The sequence below is a fragment of the Mesoplodon mirus genome (genome assembly GCF_964341445.2).
Source record: "Mesoplodon mirus genome assembly, chromosome: 1".
Classification (NCBI taxonomy): domain Eukaryota; kingdom Metazoa; phylum Chordata; class Mammalia; order Artiodactyla; family Ziphiidae; genus Mesoplodon; species Mesoplodon mirus.
The window spans coordinates 10,430,852-10,452,291 of record NC_138976.1 but is presented as its reverse complement, the minus strand read 5'-3'; the positions used below and the strand labels follow the sequence as shown (position 1 = coordinate 10,452,291).

At 37.2% G+C, this 21,440-nt stretch overlaps 1 protein-coding gene across 7 annotated transcripts in view; it reads right to left on the bottom strand.

Annotated features, from left to right (window-relative positions):
• The window catches only part of SCAI (suppressor of cancer cell invasion), a 114,913-nt gene that overhangs the window by 27,120 nt on the left and 66,353 nt on the right, over positions 1–21,440 (bottom strand). For all 7 annotated transcript variants that reach the window (XR_014293748.1, XM_082617651.1, XM_082617652.1 and 4 more), the window contains 9 exons: positions 15,320–15,415; positions 14,658–14,744; positions 13,355–13,453; positions 5,341–5,437; positions 4,190–4,288; positions 3,887–4,039; positions 1,983–2,084; positions 1,323–1,424; positions 504–582 (listed from right to left, as the gene is read on the bottom strand). Coding sequence is in view for 6 of the 7 variants with exons in the window: in XM_082617651.1 (XP_082473777.1) it covers positions 504–582; positions 1,323–1,424; positions 1,983–2,084; positions 3,887–4,039; positions 4,190–4,288; positions 5,341–5,437; positions 13,355–13,453; positions 14,658–14,744; positions 15,320–15,415 (914 nt within the window). In the remaining variant the exon portion in view is untranslated. The remainder of the gene's footprint in view (positions 1–503; positions 583–1,322; positions 1,425–1,982; positions 2,085–3,886; positions 4,040–4,189; positions 4,289–5,340; positions 5,438–13,354; positions 13,454–14,657; positions 14,745–15,319; positions 15,416–21,440) is intronic.

The following is a 21,440-nucleotide window of genomic DNA, read 5'->3' as shown; positions in this document are numbered from 1 at the left end:
TTATTCTAAAATAGCATCCCAATATTCTACAGATTGAATCCATAAAACCAAAGAAAGGACACACAAAATAAAATCATGTCAAGGACTTGAACTTTCACAGTTACAAAAGTGCACTGATTTCTACAAGACTTTCAGCCACAGTGAAGCCGCTGACCAGATTCCCTAACACACTAAAGGCTCAGAAAAATTCAACGATGTGAAGTAGATAATTAGGCTTGGTTATTCCATGCACATATATGTGTTTGCTTTTAGCAAATCTGTTAGAGAGGCACGCATGTAGTATGTGAATTTTCTGATTTTTTTTAACTTTACCGTATAATATTTCAGCAAATAAAACAGACTGGGGTATCTACAAGATTGCCAATTCGGCAGATAGACCAGGTTTCAAATTTGGGAGCCTCTCTAGAAAGCTTGAGATTGTCTGTGGGCTACGGGCCATCGCCTTGTAGAAAATAAAGAGAATTCAAGCCCTGCTCACGACAGGGAGCATTCCTTTATTGTACCTTCACTATCAGAACGACCTGTGGGGAAAACGCCAGTGGCTGACAGGTAAATCAGAAGGACACTATTGGCAGGCAGCTCCTGAAATTAAAGAAAATCACTTATACAAAACAACAAACAGAAAACAACAGTTTTATTGAAAGTTCATGACATTTTAAAGTTGTAGGGAAAACAAGAACCTAGTTTAACACATAATGGTCTTCTCCAAGAGAAAAGTCACTCTTGCTAGTTCCAACTTATAACTGTCTACACAGCAAAGATGCATTATTAACCTATAACCATTGCCCAAAGTTTTGAAGACAATCTCTGCTTCAAAACCCCATCATTTAAAGAACGTTCTCTGGAAAACTTAAAATGGAGAAGTAAAGATCCTGACTATAGGTCTAAAAGACAAACTTCCATCCGTGCCTTTCTCTATATAAACTGAGAGGAATTCCCTACTCATGGTTTTCAGACGACCAAAATGTTTCCCAGAGCCACCATTCAGGTGGCTATTCTACTTATAGAAAATGCTTATAAAACCTGCTCCTGTTTTTCAGTTCTGCATTGACTATTATGCCTAAAGCAGTTTAGCAAGAAAAACCCGGAGAAAGGAGAATGATAATTAATCAATATTCTCATTAATTAATGGCAGGGAACATTCATAACATAATAAGCAATTTCCATTCCAAAAACAGCTATGATTAGGATATTCTAAGGCAGTTTTCATTTTCATATTTTTCCTAAATTCTTGACTCAAATATTCAAAGAGAAGAGTGACTCTCAGATTCCATTTAAGGCACACTTTCCCCATATACTAAAAAGTACTGGATGATAGATACCTTAAAAGATGCTGCTAAGAATGTGTATAGTTGGCTGAACGTTGGTTTGTAGAGCAGGTACTTGTGGGGGTTTTCTCGCCTGGTAGGCTTGTCAGCTGATTCCTATATTTACACACAGAAAACAATGCACATACAGTCGGTCCTCTGTATCCGTGGATTCACCCAACCACGGATCAAAAATATTTAGAAAAAAAATTCTAGAAAGTTCCAAAAAGCAAAACTTGAATTTGCTGTGCACCAGCAACTATTTACATAACATTTACATTATATTTACAACTATTTACATATAATTTACATTTTGTTCGATGTTATAAGTAATCTAGAAATGATTCAAAGTATACGAGAGGATGTGCATAAGTTGCATGTAAACACTCTGCCACTTTATATAAGGGACTTGAGCATCTGCGGGTTTCGGTATCCACGGGGGTCCTGGAACCAATCCCCCAGACGGATGACTATACAAACTGTACTTGACATATGAATTATCAATGCCTATTTTTACTATCCTTTTCATTAAATATCTTTTTTATTAGCATTATGCTTATCGATTTCTTCTGTGTCTCATCAGGAGAATTCTTTATTCACACTCAGGCATTCGTTGAATAATAGCATTCCATGAGGAGGAGAAGCAGCAAATTGCAGATGTAGGGAGAAGATCACCTGCATTCCTGGTTTATTCATCTGGGAAGCTAAATTCATTGGCTCCCTTTCCAGGGCTTGTAACATCCGGAACATGTCAACAGTTAGTTCACTGAACTTAACCTGCAAGGAAAACAAACCTGACCATTAATGCAGTATGCAGACCTTGAAGTGTTTAATCATATTGTTACTCTTGACTTTCATGTGTACCTGATGACATTGGATATTTTATTCCAAAAAATTTCAAAAGACAGAAAGTTCAAAAAATTGTACAGTGACATCCTTATGCTCAATAGCTAGATCCTATAACATTAACATTTTTCTATATTTGCTTCATCACGTCTCGCTCCATCTATCAAGACTTCTATCAATCCATCAATTTCCATAGGTATTTTTAAAAACAAAAAGTAGTCACGTAAACACAGAGACCTATATTAGATCCCATAAAACATGTTAACTTTTGGCAAAACAGCCAGGCTGAAATATGACTATGGCCCATTTTAAAATCACTTCATTACATTTTGGCATTACATAATGTTTAAGGTTGAATCCTGAGAATTGCCTGGAGGTCCAGTGGTTAGGACTTGGAGCTCTGACTGCCGGGGCCCTGGGTTCAATCCCGGGTTGGGGAACTAAGACCCCACAAGCCGCGTGGCATGGCAAAAAAAAAAAAGAAAAAGAAAAAGAGAAAAGACTGTATCCTTTTCTAGTTTGTTTTGTTTTTTTAACAACTTATTTTTTATTTATTTTTGGCTGCGTTGGGTCTCAGTCGTGGCATGCAGGCTCTTCACTGCGGTGTGCGGGTTTCTCTCTAGCTGTGACGTGCAGGTTTTCTCTTCTCTAGTTGTGGCACGCGGGTTCTGGGGCGCGTGGGCTCTACAGTTTCCGGCACGCAGGCTCTCTCGTTGAGGCATGCGAGCTCAGTTGTTTTGGTGCGCGGGGCTTAGTTGCTCTGTGGCATGTGGGATCTTAGTTCCCCGACTAAGGATCGAACCCGTGTCCTCTGCATTGTAAGGTGGATTCTTTACCACTGGACCACCAGGGAAGTCCCCTCCTTTTCTATTTTGAATAATACTTCTACAGAACTTCATGTAGGCAAGGTTTTAATTTAAATTAAAATGTTTTAATTTAGAAATTTGCAAATTAAAGCTTTAAAATCCAAAACTGGAGAATTATAAAAAAAGTTAACAACAACAAAAATGATAGATGTAAGGGAAGGATCCAAAATTAAAACTTGTGTAAGTAATACATATAGAAAAGTGTATCCACTGGTGACTTTTCCAATATCCCATAATTTTCAGTAAATTACATTTCTAGTATCATGGGACTATGCTGTCATGAAAAAATATCTGAAATCTGCTTTTGACAAATGTACTTAAAAATAACTCCTCCCTAACATACCACTGTAAAGCAATTATACTCCAATAAAGATGTAAAAAAAAAAAAAAGTAACAATGGAAATTTAAAAGAAAAAAACACAAAACTCCTCCCCCATTTTTGCCTGATTGTAAAGGTAATATACAGATTTAGAAAGTTGTAAGGAAGAAAATAAAAATCACTTAAAATTTTGCTAAATTTTTTAGAGATAAATCTTTTATGATATTGGTAAATTTCTTCCTTGTCTTTTTCTTGTGTATATATGTACTATACATAGACATTTTAACATATATAATAAAATAATTCTGTTTACATAGGTCCATATTATTTTCACTTGCCATATCATAAGTATCTTCTTCTGTGATTAAAAATTCTTTCTAAACCATTTAAGTGTCTGTAGTACAGTCCATATATAGACACAGCATAATTTAATTAACTATTTCCTAGCAAATGGATATTAGGATATTTACAAGGAAATAATTCTGTAACAATCAAAAGTACTATTTTTCAAAGTGAATTTTAAGCATAATTCCTTCACAATTCTTTACCTGGTTATTACAATTACCAATAATGAGTGCATCAGCCAGAGACAACTGTCCCACAATCATGCCCTGTTCCAGCAATGGGGCTCCTGTTTCAGCAAGGCGATTAGACGTGATAACAATGGTATTATCATCATTTAATACCATCACAGGGTCTGCCTGGAGAAAAAGCAGTAAGTGGTTGATGGCCAAGACAAAACGTCAATATAAGAAGTTATTCCTTCTTTTTGACATATACACATAATAAAAAGTATACCACATATGCATTTACATACGTAATTATGACAAACTTTCTTGTCAAGAACTGACCTCAATGAAAGCTGCTACTTCTTGAAGCACCAGGTTCCATTCCACTTGATCTTCAGTATTAAAGCGGTGAGTATAATCTTCAATTTCATCCGAGAGTTCCTGATTTTACAATATCATGAAAAGAAATGGTTATAGAAAAAAAAACATAAAAATAGATTGTATATTGTACCATACTCCTGACAGAAACTGATACAGTTAAGAAGTTTGATTATTATCAATATACGGTCCCAGTTATAACCAAAACAGAGTGAAAATTACATGGGCTTGCTTCAAAATCAAAAACTCCAAAATGATAACACATCAATAAGATCTTCATAGAAATCCACAGTGACCCATACCTACTCAGTGCTACATCAGCAATGACTTTATTAACAGGAAATTCTTAAAGGTAAACCCCCAAAATTTTAACATTAAAAAAAAATGAATATAAATTCTTTGTATTTATATCACACTATTTCTTTTGGAAATAATCTTATTAGTAACTGGGGATGGAGGAAGAAGGCTTGTCAAAACTAGCATGTTATACTGAATCACTTTGCTGTACACCTGAAAATAACACAATACTGTAAATTAACTATACTTCAATTAAAAAAAAGCAAAAACTAGCATATTATACTTGAGCACCAAAAAATCAAGAAGTATGCCATTGAAACCACTAACTGAATACAGAGTGTAACCGGAATGTAGCATGCAATAATTACAGATATTAAGTGAATCTAGAATGCAGGTAACTCTTAATTACCTGAGTTAATGAAGGACAGAGTGATGCAGACATACTAAAGGGAGGAAAAATCAAAACCCATTCACACCTTTGTAAAACATTTTTCTTGACCTAACTTTTCAATTATTTTCTTAAACCAAATATTTTAACTTTTGTTTGCATTTGCCAACCATTCATTGATGGGTGATGAAATGTAAAATAAGCTGAGGGGACAAAAGTAAGAAATTAAGACAATTATCTCTGGTGTGTTTGAAATATGAAGAGTTGGAAAAATTTTTTATCATGACCCTTGTCAGAAGTTACCATACTCTCAAAGTTGTAATGATTTAGATATATCAAAATTATTTTAACCTTAAATCTATTTTTTAAAAACAAAATTATCCATAGACAAGGAGAGATTAGGATTTTAATTATTTGAAAGGACATTTACCTTCACCAGATCCTTTACAACATCCATTTTGTTGAGAAGAAGACAAACTACTATAAATCTTGCATAGTATCGTAGCTTCTTAACTACCAACTCAGGTCTATGGTAGATAAATGGAAAATCATTCATGAGATTTAAAAAAATATGCTTTTTGATTTTTCTAACTTTCTGATAGCTTTTTAAACTCTTTTGATACTATTTTGCACAGTTATAAACATTGCTTCATATAACCTATAGTCTTTTAACACATTTCTTACTCAGTGGTTCATTACATTGTTCATTCATATATTAAATTCATTCAACAAGTTATCTATTGAAACTTAGATGTATCAGGCACCATGCTAAGTACTAGATTAGAATGATTTAAAAAAAAAAACACTATAGACACAGTCCCTTCCCTCACAGATTTTACAGACAGAAAAGTATTTAAAATGTAGAGGAGACGGATAAATATTTAAAATAGTGGAAAAAATATTACAATGATGTAATATTACAAAATATTACAATGATTACAATTTGAGCTCACAGGACAGGATCTTGGGTGAGAGAAGGCGTCTTAGAGAGAGTAATGTTTAAGTTAAGACTATAAGGAAGACGTTACAGTAGAAACTAACACAACATTGTAAAACAACTATACCTCAATAAAAAAATTTTAAAAAAATTATAAGGGAGATAATGGCTTCCCTGGTGGTGCAGTGGTTAAGAATCCACCTGCCAATGCAGGGGACACGGGTTCGAGCCCTGGTCCAGGAAGATCCCACATGCCGCGGAGCAACTAAGCCTGTGCACCACAACTACTGAGCCTGCGCTCTAGAGCCCACGAGCCCCAACTACTGAGCCCGTGTGCCACAGCTACTGAAGCCCATGCGCCTAGAGCCTGTGCTCTGCAACAAGAGAAGCCACCGCAATGAGAAGCCCATGCACCACAATGAAGAGTAGCCCCTGCTCGCCACAACTAGAGAAAGCCTGTGTGCAGCAACGAAGACCCAATGCAGCCAAAAATCAATCAATCAATCAATTTTTTTAAGTAAAAAAAGATGAGAAGACAACAGTCAGGAAAATATGAGACAAAAAGAGTTCTAGGAAGATCAGTCTTTGTTTTGAAATCTTATTTTTCTAACATTAATACAATCAAGCCAGTTTTCTTATGCTATTTGTATGCCATATCTTTTTCTACCCCTCTACTTTCAAGTACCTGTGTCTTTTCATTGTAATGCATCTTTTGTAGACAGTATACAGTTAGGCCTTGCTTTTTTATCCACTTTGACAATCTCTGTCGTGTATACTCAGGAACTCAGACCATTTACATTTAGCCTTACTGTTGCCTTGGCTGCGTTTGCAACTCTCACCCTGCTATTTGTTTTCTACTTGCCCCTTCTGTGTTTGTGGTCCTCTACTGCTCCCTCCTTGCTTTCTTTTCAGCTAATCAAATACATTTTAGTATCCTATTTTATATCCTCTATCAGCTTCTTACTTATACTTCTTCATTACTGTTCTTTTCATGATTGCTAGGAATAGCAACACACGTCCTTAATTTATTAAAGGCTATTTACAATCTATATTACACCTCTTCACACCTGACCCTTAATACTTATCCCTCATCTGGAATTCCCTGGCGGTCCAGTGGTTAGGACTCCGAGCTCTCACTGTTGAGGGCCTGGGTTCGATCCCTGATCGGGGAACTAATATCCCTCAAGCCTCACAGTGTAGCCAAAAATACATATATATATTTATCCCTTATCAATTCAAACCGGACATTTCCAATTTCTACTTCCTGTTTTCCACATCCTGCATTGCAAATATAATAAATAACCTTACAACAATATATTTTTTGTATATGTTTCACATTTTCCATAATAAAAATTTTTTAAATTCCTCTTTGACCCATGAATTATTTAGAAATGTGTCTACTGATTAACATAATGATTTTTTTAAACTATGTCTTGTTCTTAATTTTTAATGGAATTGCACCACCGTTAGACAATGTATACTTCAAAAATTATTGAAACATTTTTTTGTGGCAAATATAAGTCAACTTCACAAAAGTTTCATATAAGCTTGAAAATTACGTGCATTCGCTTATTGTTGTATGCACTTTCATGCACATTAGAACAAGTTTTCAATTATGTTACTCAAATCTTATAGTTGCTTATCTTGACACATAAATTATTAAATGTTATATTAAAAATCTCCACGTACAATACATGGGACCATTTATCAATTTCTCCCTGAAAATATGCCACTTTTTGCTTTGTTTATTATTATGCTACATTACTGGGCATATACAAGTTTAGAATTTTTTTATTTTCCCGAGTTGTTCCTTTTATCATTACGAAGTAAAGCTCCATCCTTAATATTTTCTGCCTTAAATATAAATAATGTATACATAAATAGAGCAGCATTTCTTCCCCTTAGTATCTGTCTCATTTGTCTTTTCCTATGTACCTTATATCTTTGGAGGACCTCTTGTAGATAGTATATTACTGAATTTTTCTTAAAAAGGCATACTGATAATCTCTGACTTTTCCCTAGGAGGCTTAGATTACTTTCATTGACTATGATTACCAATGTACTTGGACTTGTTTCTACTTTATTATTTCGTGCTACAATTATACTTTTTTTCATATATATTCCTTTCGTACTTTTTACTGAAATGATCGTAATTCACTTTCCTCCCCCTTCTACCTGTTTTGAATTTACACCTTCTCCTTATGTTCTTTAAAAATATTTTTCTTAATATTTTAATAAGCAAACACTACTTACTCTAAGCTTCCTCTGAACAATAAATGGATCTTATTAGTACGGTTGAATTCTTTATTTTCTCCCTTCTTTCATGTTGTTTTCCAGGATTTGGCCCCATTTTATCTTAATAACCTCAATTAGCCATTATTACAATGATTACTGTCTTATAAAGTCCATGCTTTCTTAGGAAGCAAGGGGATAATTTTTTCTCATGAATCCTTGTATATCATCCCTTCCTTTTAGTTTCAATTTTCCTTTTCCTGAAGAAATCCTTAGAAGTTCCTTTATGTCACCAAAACCAACCATGCCCCTGCAAGGCTGTCATAGCACTGGTCAGAGGGTTAATGACCTGGGGATTTCCCTCACATTCTTGACAGCTAAGCTTTCCATTTAAAGGGATGGTTGATCCTTTTTTAAAAATAAATTTATTTATTTTTAAAATTTTATTTATTTTTATTTTTAATTTTATTTATTTATTGTTTCTGGCTGCGTTGGGTCTTCACTGCTGCGCACAGGCTTTTCTCTGGTTGCAGTGAGCGGGGGCTACTCTTTGTTGCGGTACGTGGCCTTCTCGTTGTGGTGGCTTCTCTTGTTGCGGAGCACGGGCTCTAGGTGCACGGGCTTCAGTAGTTGTGGCTCGTGGGCTCTAGAGCGCAGGCTCAGTAGTTGTGGCACACGGGCTTAGCTGCTCCGCAGCATGCAGGATCTTCCCGGACCAGGGATGGAACCTGTGTCCACTGCACCGGCAGGCAGATTCTCAACCACTGCACCATGAGGGAAGCCCCAAATTTATTTATTTTATTTATTTATTTTTGGCTGCATTGGGTCTACATTGCTGCACATGGGCTTTCTCTAGGTGCAGCGAGCAGGGGCCACTCTTTGTTGTGGTGCACAGGCTTCTCATTGCAGTGGCTACTCTTTGTTGCCGAGCACAGGCTCTAGGTGCACAGGCTTCAGTAGTTGTAGCACACAGGCTTAGTTGCCCTGTGGCATGTGGGATCTTCCCGGACCAGGGATTAAACCCATGTCCCCTGCACTGGCAGCCGGATTCTTAACCGCTGCACCACCAGGGAAGTCCCACAATGGTTGCTCTTTTTTAGCCAGTACTTCTAGGTGTTTTGAAGACACTATTTTAGATTATCTAGGCTGACACACTGTCAGAAGTGGAATTCAAAACGGAAGGAAAATTTGTAGGAGGTTGATGTCAATTCATACTTAAAATATTAATAAGACAATTCCGTTAATTTTTTGAGAAAAAACAGGTTCTATGAATCTATATGATAAATTATACAATCATGTAACACAGACTACATGAACATATACTGAACCAGGGATTGGCCAACTTTCTGTAAATGTCCAGAGAGTAAATATTTTAGGTATTGCAGGCCAAATATGGTGTCTATAGCATATTTAACTTTTCTTTTTTCACAACCCTTTAAAAACATAAAAAGGATTCTAAGCTACCAGACAGTACAAAACCAGGCCATAGTTTGCAGATCCCTGTATTAAACACACATACAGAAGTGAATAGAGGCATTCTATTTTGGAAACCACTGTGTTGAATTGCTATCCACTCATACACATGAGAGGCTATCCTATCAAGCCTGAAAACCTGAATGATGACCCATAGCCTTCTGCCTGCTGCAGAAGAAGTCATCCTGTGAAGCTCACGACTGGGAGGCATCAAGGTCTTCAAGTTTAGACTCACATTTTCCACTATTAAAAACTTCAGGGCTTCCCTGGTGGCACAGTGGTTAAGAATTAGCCTGCGAGCTCTATTTACAATAGCCAGGACTTGGAAGCAACCTAAGTGTCCATCGACAGATGAATGGATAAAGAAGATGTGGCACATATATACAATGGACTATTACTCAGCCATAAAAAGAAACGAAATTGACTTATTTGTGCTGAGGCGGATGGACGTAGAGTCTGTCATACAGAGTGAAGTAAGTCAGAAAGAGAAAAACATATACCGTATGCTAACACATATATATGGAATCTAAAAAAAAAAAAAGGTTCTGAAGAACTTAGGTGCAGGACAGGAATAAAGATGCAGATGTAGAGAATGGACTTGAGGACTCGGGGAGGGGGAAGGGTAAGCTGGGACGAAGTGAGAGAGTGGTATGGACTTATAAATACTACCAAATGTAAAATAGATAGCTAGTGGGAAGCAGCCGTATAGCACAGGGAGATCAGCTCGGTGCTTTGTGACCACCTAGAGGGGTGGGATAGGGAGGGTGGGAGGGACACGCAACAGGGAGGAGATATGGGGATATATGTATATGTATAGCTGATTTACTTTGTTATAGAGCAGAAACTAACACACAAATAAACAAACAAAAAGAATCTGCCTGCCAATGCAGGGGACATGGGTTCGAGCCCTCGTCTGGGAAGATCCCACATGCCACGGAGCAACTAAGCCTGTGCACCACAACTACTGAGCCTGTAGTCTAGAACCCGCAAGCCACAACTACTGAAGCCCGCGTGCCTAGAGCCCGTGCTCCGCAACAGGAGAAGCCACCACAATGAGAAGCCCGCGCACTGCAACGAACAGTAGTCCCGCTCACCGCAACTAGAGGAAGCCTGTGCACAGCAACGAAGACCCAATGCAGCCAAAAATAAAATAAATAAATTAAGAAAATAAAAAATAAAAACTTCAGTACTGTCACCACTAGAGATGACATGATTCTCTTTGGCAAAGTTCTTCTGGCACTCCAGAACTGCCGCCTCGTCCAACCTGTTAGGACCACTACTTGTAAGATGCCGACTCTTCACACAACTGCCTGAGAAACCGTTCTTCCGGGTGGATAACTGAAATATCTCCCCCCAGCCTCTGTGTGCTTGGAAGCTTCACCTTCTCAGTATCTAACTCTGACCAGATTCAGCCTTAGTCATTTACAACCATCGGGGTTTGCAGCTTCTAGGACAAGTGATTATGTGCTATTGTTTCCTCTGCTAAACAGGATGGGCCACGGAATTGAAACATGCTGAGAGTTGTGTATGTTTGGTGATAGGTAGTCACTTTGCTAATTGTTGGAACACACCATTCCTCCTGGCTTTGACACAATCCTTAGGTACTGAGACAATGCAGAGAGAACTTGGCCTTTGGAGGAGAGATTTTTGCTTTTTAAAGCTACTGTGAAATTGTGGAATACTTTCTTACTCAGTTTTAATCTACCAGCTGTTGATTTTAGCAGCTGCTGCCAACTGCTACCTTGTCTGGCCCCCTTGCCCTCGATGAACTGAGAAACAAACAACTTACCAACTGAACAAAATCCTTCCTAAGGTACAGAGAACAAGGTCAAGATTTCACAGACTGTACTGTCCTTTGATGCTATGTCAGTGGCCTAAGGGAAGAGGTTTTGTCATCCTGGTTCCAAATAATTCCACCTCTGTTCGTCTACCCTGCTCTAGGAGGCAGCACAGGAAAACAATTCATATGTGGTGTTTGCTATTAGGGTAGAAAATGATTTTAATAAGTCAGACTGTTGGGTTTTAAGCCAAGGGACCTAAGGTGAATTTCCCTTTTGGCAAATTAGAAAATGCGGAAAAGTGAATTATATAAGGTATTTTACTATTGCTTAAAATAGTTCTTTGCTTATATGTATTTTTCATACTCATAAAGTGTTACATAGCCCTTTTGCATTTTTTTAGGGATATAATTTATCCCACCAAGAATTCAGACAAATTGTACAACATGAACGCAAAAAAAGGGGGAGTTGGAGGAAATACATCTATAGTGAAAGTATCTGAAGTAAACCATAAGAAAATCTGAAAGGATAGTAATTGATGGGACTTCCTGATAGAAGGAGGAAGTAAGGCCGAAAAGACTTGGGGGAAAAATGTAGACTTCAGCATCCACACATCTTACTTGTTTCAAGCAAACTCCTCTAGACAAGTTTGAACAAGATTTGCAAGGGAATGAAGGGGATTTACAAGAGTGGGGCTTTCCCCAAAATGTTGCTATTTAGCTGGAAAGCTTACGGTAGCCAACCACAAAGTGTTCTCTGGAAAAATAGGTAAAAACTATGTTTTCTTCTATTTCTAAGAGAATATAATCTTCCCACTTATATAACAACTGTGAGTTCTGTTGCTGAGAGTAGAAAGAACTTTCAGATATTCCAACAATTCCTGGAATGCTAGCAATAAAGATTCTCCAGCAGATCCCTGATTTCTTCAATAATTACTTTCTCATCTGGAATCTACCTGTACTCCAAGTATGTCTGGGACACCCATGAAAAGGTAATCATCTAAAAGGAAAAGAGAGGGATTTCCCTGGTGGTCCAGTGGTAAAGAAACCACCTTCCAATACAGGGGACATGGGTTCAATCCCTGGTCCGGGGAACTAAGATCCCACATGCCGTGGGGCAACTAAGCCCGTGCCACAACTACTGAGCTCATGCGTCTCAACAAGAGAGCCCGCATACTGCAAACTACAGAGCCCATGTGCTCTGGAGCCCACGCACCACAATTACAGAGCCCACACACCCTGGAACCCGCACGCCACAACTAGAGAGAAGCCCGCGTGCCACAAGAAGAGCCCGCGCACCACAGTGAAAGATCCTGCTTGCCTCAATGAAGATCCTGTGTGCTGAAACTAAGATCTGACACAGCCAAAAACATAAAGAAAATAAAGAAATAAAAATAAATAAATATTAAAAGGGAAAGAGTACACTTGCCCAACTTCTTTTCATTTTCCTTCTCTCACCCTAGCATTGACCACACTGTGAGATACATAATAAGTGCTCAACAGATTACTATTGGGAATGAATAACTTCTACTTGATTTTTTTTTCCCCTAACAGTGGAGCTACACAACTGCAAAATGGTATTGGATTTATAAAAGAAAATTCAAACAGCAAGACAGCCTTTTCTTTAGTCCTATATGACAGTTGTCAACAGGGTTTTGAATGTATACGAACTAAGATGACACAGGCTAAACAGAACAAAGGGATCAGCTAAGCCTCATTTTGGAGTTGTTTCTTTTCTATGAAACTTCGTGTGACCCCAATCTCTCATAAAGAAATAACCCACCCTTCTTTTGTGCTCTGACTCTACCCTGGTACTGTGACATCTGTTACAACATCTGTAATATTTATTGTTTTTAGGTAACACATCTCCGTATGCTTAAGAAGGTCTAGTATATAGCAGGCACTCAATAAAGCCCATTAAATGAATTAAAGTTATAAATAAATCTGTGATTTTCTGCATAATTTCCACAGACTAAAAATGCTGAGTGCTTTATCTTCTTCTTTCTGAAAATGGTAGGTGCATACCTGTCCTCTTTATTGACTTGAGAATAATATGATCTCTGCCTGATTGCAGAATAGAAGGAGAAAGCCTCATTCAGATAGCTGGTCTCAGATGTGCGCAGGCTATGAGAAGAAAAAGAAACTCTTTACATTTGACAGGATCTCAATCTCTTCACCATGATAAATACTTGTTCCATTATTCCTCTCTTCCTCTACTCCAGGGGATGGGAATGACTATCCTAAATTTGAATCAGCAAAGTAATAATCATATCATCCTTAAAATGTATAAAAAGAATAGTAACGATAATAAAAAAAACACCTCCCCGCTGCTCCCAAGCCTTTTTTGATGGCAACCCAGAGTACACATTATTCTCATTCTTCAAAGGGCCTCTCCAAAGAGCCTTCCACTCAGTTAAATCTTCCCACCTGGGACCAGGTCTTTCATGACCTTCCCCAAATTCATACAGTAATTTGTCCTTTGGCTCATTTCTTTAGTTCTTTCTCAGAGGACTCAGAAATGGACTAATCCATATTAATCTTCATAGGATGCTGGTGAGTTGGATTTTCTGTTTAACATTTCTAGTTTGTTTTTTTAATCGGAGTATAGTTGACATACAATAACATTTGTAGTGTTACAAGGGATTTCTTAAGAAAATATTCTACCAGGGAAGGTGATTTTAATGATGGGAATCTGGGTGGCATGCCAAAAGACAGGGAAAGGAAGGAATTTTCTGGCCTATTAAACTACAAATGGTCCAAGCCTTTTTATGAAACACCTGGTATCACTTAATGATAATGAGATATTTAGATCCTAAAAGGAGCTGTCTTCTTTCCTTGACTCATGGGTGGGACTATATAGATGATATTGCTCTAAGGATATAAACTAAAGTATCTTTATTGACTTCATGTAACCTTTTAGACATATATGAGGATGAGCTTTAAGGTATCCTCCTGAAAACCACTCCTTCAAACATACCAGTTATGATATGTCTCTGTACAGTATCAAGATTCAGGTGAAGCCATTAAGAACCATAAAATTCATTTAGTATTTATCTTTTATCTAAAACCAAGATCATACTCCTTTAAGTTTACAAATGAGTCTGACCAAACGAACTGTGTGGAAGGTGAGCCTCTGAAGCAAATAATGTCACTTTGATTATGGAAGGTCATTTAAAAATGCTGTCTTGATCAATATGATCTGAACTTTTAGGATTTCATTTGTAACTCCTCAGTTTTCCCTCCTACCAGGTATGTATCGATGCATACTTCTGCATGCTGTGTTTAAATCAGGACAATGCTTTATGTTTTCCATTTGCAATTCACTTACTAATAATGGTAGTATAGCTGCCCAATCTTAGAAGCAATTTCCCCTATTTGCCACCGCTTCAAGCCATACCGATTATCCAAGACTTGTCTGTTTTACATAGGAAATAAGAAAATAGAAATGAGACTATAAATTTCAAACATAACCAAATCTGTTAATTTAATAGGATAAAGTACCACCCAATTCATCATGAAATTTTGAATACATGAATTGAAATTCATGAATTTTTCATGAGATTTTAACATAATCATTCAATTAAATTCAAAAAGCATTTATAAAATGTCTATTTAAAGTAAGTTGAAATATAAAAACAAACTTCTTTGAGCTACATGCATGAAAATTAGAAGCAACACCCCCCACCCCTGCCAAATAGCTTTGCCCAAAAAACAACATCTATTTTTAGAATGAAACCATGAATCTGCCTATCCATGTTAGAGTTAATCTGCACCATTTCAGATAATACTGTCTTTAAAAATCAAATAGTATTTACATTTGAAAACCTTAAATAAATAGGGAAAAATCAGTTTGCTTTCATTTGGGTCACAAAGATGAAATATATTAAGATACACGAAGAGATAAAAAGCACTGCGGTGGTATATATTAGTCAAAACTGTTACTAAAAAAAAATGGACCCTCACTCTCCTTTAACTGTAAAAATCCTTTACCGGTGCTGCTGCTGGAACTTCCAGAGTTTGGTGTAAACATCAAAAGTTCTTCCAAAATAAGACTGCCACTGCTTCTGCCCATATTGTGGCAAATCTCTGTAATGACAAGTAAACATATATTAATTTTAAAACTCGTATGCTACTTGGAAATTGAGTCTTATGATGATACAAACTGGATGGATTTAAAGCTTTCAGGCTTTGCATTCAGGCTTTCCTTAAAAAAAAAAAAAGTTACACTTTTTAGAGCAGAAATAGTTCTATTACGGGGATCCAGTACACATTCTTTCCTGTTCTCTCCTACGTCTGACAGCTTATTTGTAGGCTCCTCTGTAGATGCCTCTCCCATGAGGTTTCTAGCACTACCTCCCTTCTTTCTGGGTGCTCTTATTCATACTCACTTATATACTGATAACTTCCACATGTTTGTCTTCAGCTAAGAACTCAGCACTTGGAAAAACATTGCTTTAGGGAATAAATCTAGGAGTGGATGTGCGGGTGGTATTGTTGTTCTCAACTATTCTACCCCGCCCTATAAGTGAAACTATATATCCTTGTCCTTGGGCCTGGCCATTTAACTTGTTTTGGCCAATGAAATATAAGTTATCTACCACATGTCTGAGAAGAAGATTTAAGAGGTATTACATGGTTCAGCATTTTTACTTTTCCCTCCGACCTAAGAAGAAGATAGGGCTGCTCCTCAGCCTGGAACACAGAAGGCACATTTAATGGAGCCTCAGAACTGCAGACAACTTGTAGCTAACATGGGAGCCAGAAATAAATCTCTACTATAGTAAAGTACTAAAATTTTGGAGTTTTACAGCAGCCAGTACAGTTATTACAGGAAAAGCCAGTAGAGAAACCGGTACCAGGACTAGGTTATTGTCCTAAGAAATACATTATGTGACACTGGCATTCAGACTGAGTGTTAAGTAACTGTTACTGAAGGCTGTCATATAATACAGTGGCAAAACCGCATTTGCCTGCAATAACTTGGAAAGTAGATAATGTGACTAATGAACTTGTGGATTTATACAAATAAGCCAGGAAACAGTACGCTATTAGGCATATGTAACAAAATATGAGAAAGAGATGAACTCAAACAAGAACTAGCTGCGAGCAGGGCTGAAAAGGAAAAGAGGAAATCCACAAATTCCAGAACTTTCAAGATTGAAAAATACAACAATTTCTAACGCATAAATGTAAAAGACCCAATTGAGAAATGCTAGCTATAAGCAGCACCTAGACAGTCTCATCCCCAGGGCAAAACCTTTTCATTAAAGCCTGTGAAGAAATTTATGGAAGTGGCGCCAAGTACATTCTTTCAGGGGGACAAAATGGATCTGGGGAAAGAATCTAAGGATTTGCCTGTCTTGTAGAAGCCTGATAAGCTCAAGGTTACCTGTAAAAGAGTCTAGAAGAGAGGGGAGTGTCTCGAAATACTGTGGGCATGGCTATTGGTACGTGGAAGCTAACCTGAATCAAACAGACAGAGTCAATGAAATCTTGAGAGCGTTGTACTCTTAAAAGCCATTTGTGTTATAAAGGAATAATAAATATTCATTGATTACAGCATGGTACACTTCCTATCTCACTCATGCAACTGTGGACAGCTAGTAGTGGATGGCCTCCCTTGAATGTTTAGCCTGGCTGGCGGCTAAGGTGTTGGGTCACATGTTTCTCATCACCTAACAGGCTAGCTTGGGTCCATTTACATGAGGTGGTTGCAAGGATCCCCAATAGCAGCAAAAGGGAGGGCAGCTCAGATATGCACTTCTCTTTTCAAGTCTTTCCGTCATGTTTGCACTGTCTCATCAGGCAAAACAATGTCATGGCCAAGCCCAGCGTCAGTGTGAGAGGGGGATGACTCATGGGCATGGATATGGGGAAGGGAATGACTTCTACAAACAATCTGTCACAGAGACCTTATATTTTTCTTTCTTTTTCAATTTCTTTTAAAATAAACAAACAAATTAATTAATTAATTAATTTTTAAATTTATAGCTGTGTTGGGTCTTCATTGCTGCACACGGGCTTTCTCTAGTTGCAGTGAGCAGGGGCTACTCTTCGTCACGGTGCACAGGTTTCTCACTGCAGTGGCTTCTCTTTGTTGCGGAGCATGGGCCCTAGGTGCACGGGCTCAGTAGTTGTGGCTTACGAGCTTAGTTGCTCCGCGGCATGTGGGATCTTCCCAGACCAGGGCTCGAACCCATGTTGCCTGCAGTGGTAGGTGGATTCTGAACATCTGCGCCACCACGGAAGTCCCTCTTTTTCAGTTTTGAAAATATGTCTCTTAGAAAACAAAAATACTATACAGTGTATAAAGCAAGAAATAAAAAACACCTTACTGCTTTTCCTTTCTAGTTCCCAGAAATAACCACCACTGAAAATGCATTTTCTCTATATATTTAAATATACATCAGTTTATCTATTATTTTACATAAATGGGATCAAACTATATATAATATTCTGTAACATGCCTTTTTAGTTTAATAATATATCAGGTTTCTTTAATGCATATAGGATTACATCAATATTTACTGTGTAGTGTGTAGTATATAATGAACCAATTTACTTAACAAATCCCCTCCTGATGGACATTCATCTTGCTTCCAGTTTTTCCCTGTCATAAATGCTGCAATAAACATCTTCATACTAATAAACTTGAATAGTTATGTGATATGAGTAAAAGACAAATTTCTGTAAGTGGAATTAATGAGTAAAAGAAGATTTGCATTTCTGTACCAGATGTTAAGACAATGAGTAAAAAAGCAAAAGGTTTTCCTACCCAAAATTTTCAGACACTACATTACAAGAATGAACTAGCAATTCCAGTTTTAAATCTATTTCCGTTATCCTTACGATAAGTAGAAACTCATTTCAGATTACCGAATAGGTTAACTACAGACACTAATTTCCAAATTTATTGCAAGTTTTTATCCTTTTTATGTCTCCATGGATCTCTAGTGAGAGGCTGCATTAGGAAGAGCTAATCAGTTATTTTTATTTTAATTTTTTAAAGTTATTTCTGAGATATACATTTTAAAATAATAACTACAATTATGACTTACAACATTATACCAGAACATATAAGATTTTTAGGAATTTCATGTAATGTCTGAAACATTTATATTAACATATTTCCATACAAATAACCCAAAGAAAGTTTAGTACTAGTTTTTTTTTTTAATTTTTACTTTTTATTTATTTTTTTATACAGCAGGTTCTTATTAGTCTCCAATTTTTTTTTTTTTTTTGCAGTACGCGGGCCTCTCACTGTTGTGGCCTCTCCCATTGCGGAGCACAGGCTCCAGACGCGCAGGGTCAGAAGCCATGGCTCACGGGCCTAGCTGCTCCACGGCATGTGGGATCTTCCCGGACCAGGGCACGAACCCGTGTTCCCTGCATCAGCAGGCGGACTTTCAACCACTGTGCCACCAGGGAAGCCCTGCAGGAAGATTTTTAATCACAGTTTCAATTTCATTACTTGTGATTGGTCTGTTCATATTTTCTGTTTCTTCCTGGTTCAGTCTCGGAAGGTTATACCTTTCTAAGAATTTGTCCATTTCTTCCAGGTTGTCCATTTTATTGGCATAGAGTTGCTGGTAGTAGTCTCTTAGGATGCTTTGTATTTCTGCGGTGTCTGTTGTAACTTCTCCTTTTTCATTTCTAATTTTATTGATTTGAGTCCTTCCTTCTTTTTCTTGATGAGTCTTGCTAATGGTTTATCAATTTTGTTTATCTTCTCAAAGAACCAGCTTTTAGTTTTATTGATCTTTGCTATTGTTTTCTTTGTTTCTATGTCATTTATTTCTGCTCTGATCTTTATTTCTTTCCTTCTGCTAACTTTGGGTTTTGTTTGTTCTTCTTTCTCTAGTTCCTTTAGGTGTAAGGTTAGATTGTTTGAGATTTTTCTTGTTTCTTGAGGTAGGCTTGTATAGCTATAAACTTCCCTCTTAGAACTGCTTTTGCTGCATCCCATAGGTTTTGGATCATCGTGTTTTCATTGTCATTTGTCTCTAGGTATTTTTTGATTTCCTCTTTGATTTCTTCAGTGATCTCTTGGTTATTTAGTAACGTATTGTTTAGCTTCCATGTGTTTGTGGTTTTTACATTTTTTTCCCTGTAATTCATTTCTAATCTCATAGCGTTGTGGTCAGAAAAGATGCTTGATATGATTTCAATTTTCTTAAATTTACTGAGGCTTGATTTGTGACCCAAGATGTGATCTATCCTGGAGAATGTTCCGTGCGCACTTGAGAAGAAGGTGTAATCTGCTGTTTTTGGATGGAATGTCCTATAAATATCAATTAAATCTATCTGGTCTATTGTGTCTTTTAAAGTTTCTGTTTCCTTATTTATTTTCCTTTTGGATGATCTGTCCATTGGTGTAAGTGAGGTGTTAAAGTCCCCCACTATTATTGTGTTACTGTCGATTTCCTCTTTTATAGCTGTTAGCAGTTGCCTTATGTACTGAGGTGCTCCTATGTTGGGTGCATATATATTTATAATTGTTATATCTTCTTCTTGGATTGATCCCTTGATCATTATGTAGTGTCCTTCTTTGTCTCTTGTAACATTCTTTATTTTAAAGTGTATTTTATCTGATATGAGTATTGCTACTCCAGATTTCTTTTTATTGCCATTTGCACGGAATATCTTTTTCCATCCCCTCGCTTTCAGTCTGTATGTGTCCCTAGGTCTGAAGTGGGTGTCTTGTAGACAGCATATAGATGGGTCTTGTTTTTGTATCCATTCAGCAAGCCCATGTCTTTTGGTTGGAGTATTTAATCCATTCACGTTTAAGGTAATCATCGATATGTATGTTCCTATGACCATTTTCTTAATTGTTTTGGTTTTTTTTTTTTTTGTAGGTCCTTTTCTTGTCTTGTGTTTCCCACTTAGAGAAGTTCCTTTAGCATTTGTTGTAGAGCTGGTTTGGTGGTGCTGAATTCTCTTGGCTTTTGCTTGTCTGTAAAGCTTTTGATTTCTCCATCGAATCTGAATGAGATCCTTGTCAGGTAGAGTAATCTTGGTTGTAGGTTCTTCCCTTCATCACTTTAAGTATATCATGCCACTCCCTTCTGGCTTATAGAGTTTCTGCTGAGAAACCAGCTGTCAACCTTAAGGGAGTTCCCTTGTATGTTATTTGTCATTTTTCCCTTGGTGCTTTCAATAATTTTTGTCTTTAATTTTTGCCAATTTGATTACTATGTGTCTCGGCATGTTTCTCCTTGGGTTTATCCCGAATGGGACTCACTGCGCTTCCTGGACTTGGGTGGCTACTTCCTTTCCCATGTTAGGGAAGTTTTCGACTATAATCTCTTCCAATATTTTTTCGGGTCCTTTTTCTCTCTCTTCTCCTTCTGGGACCCCTATAGTGAGAATGTGTTTGCGTTTAATGTTGTCCCAGAGGTCTCTTAGGCTGTCTTCATTTCTTTTCATTCTTGTTTCTTTATTCTGTTCCACAGCAGTGAATTCCACCATTCTGTCTTCCAGGTCACTTATCCGTTCTTCTGCCTCAGTTATTCTGCTATTGATTCCTTCTAGTGTAGTTTTCATTTCAGTTATTGTATTGTTCATCTCTGTTTGTTTGTCCTTTAATTCTTCTAGGTCTTTGTTAAACATTTCTTGCATCTTCTTGATCTTTGCCTCCATTCTTTTTCTGAGGTCCTGGATCATCTTCACTATCATTATTCTGAATTCTTTTTCTGGAAAGTTGCCTACCTCCACTTCATTTAGTTGTTTTTCTGGGGTTTTATCTTGTTCCTTCATCTGGTACATAGCCCTCTGCCTTTTCATCTTGTCCATCTTTCTGTGAATGTGGTTTCTGTTCCACAGGCTGTAGGACTGTAGTTCTTCTTGCTTCTCTAATCAGTTATTTTTAAATTGAAGTTGCTGTTAGAATCTTTAAGAGTCTTACCAAGTGGCTACTGCTAGGAAGACAGTATTTTATATAAAAGCATTAGGCAGCAACATCAACTTCATGAGAACTGATAACCCTTGAGTGCTTCTTTAAAGATACTATGTAAAGCCTCTCTGCAAATTTTCAAGTAAGCATTTGCCTACAAGTTCCTTTGCATTTCCCAAACTGACAAATTTAATAAACCTCAGTAATATATCT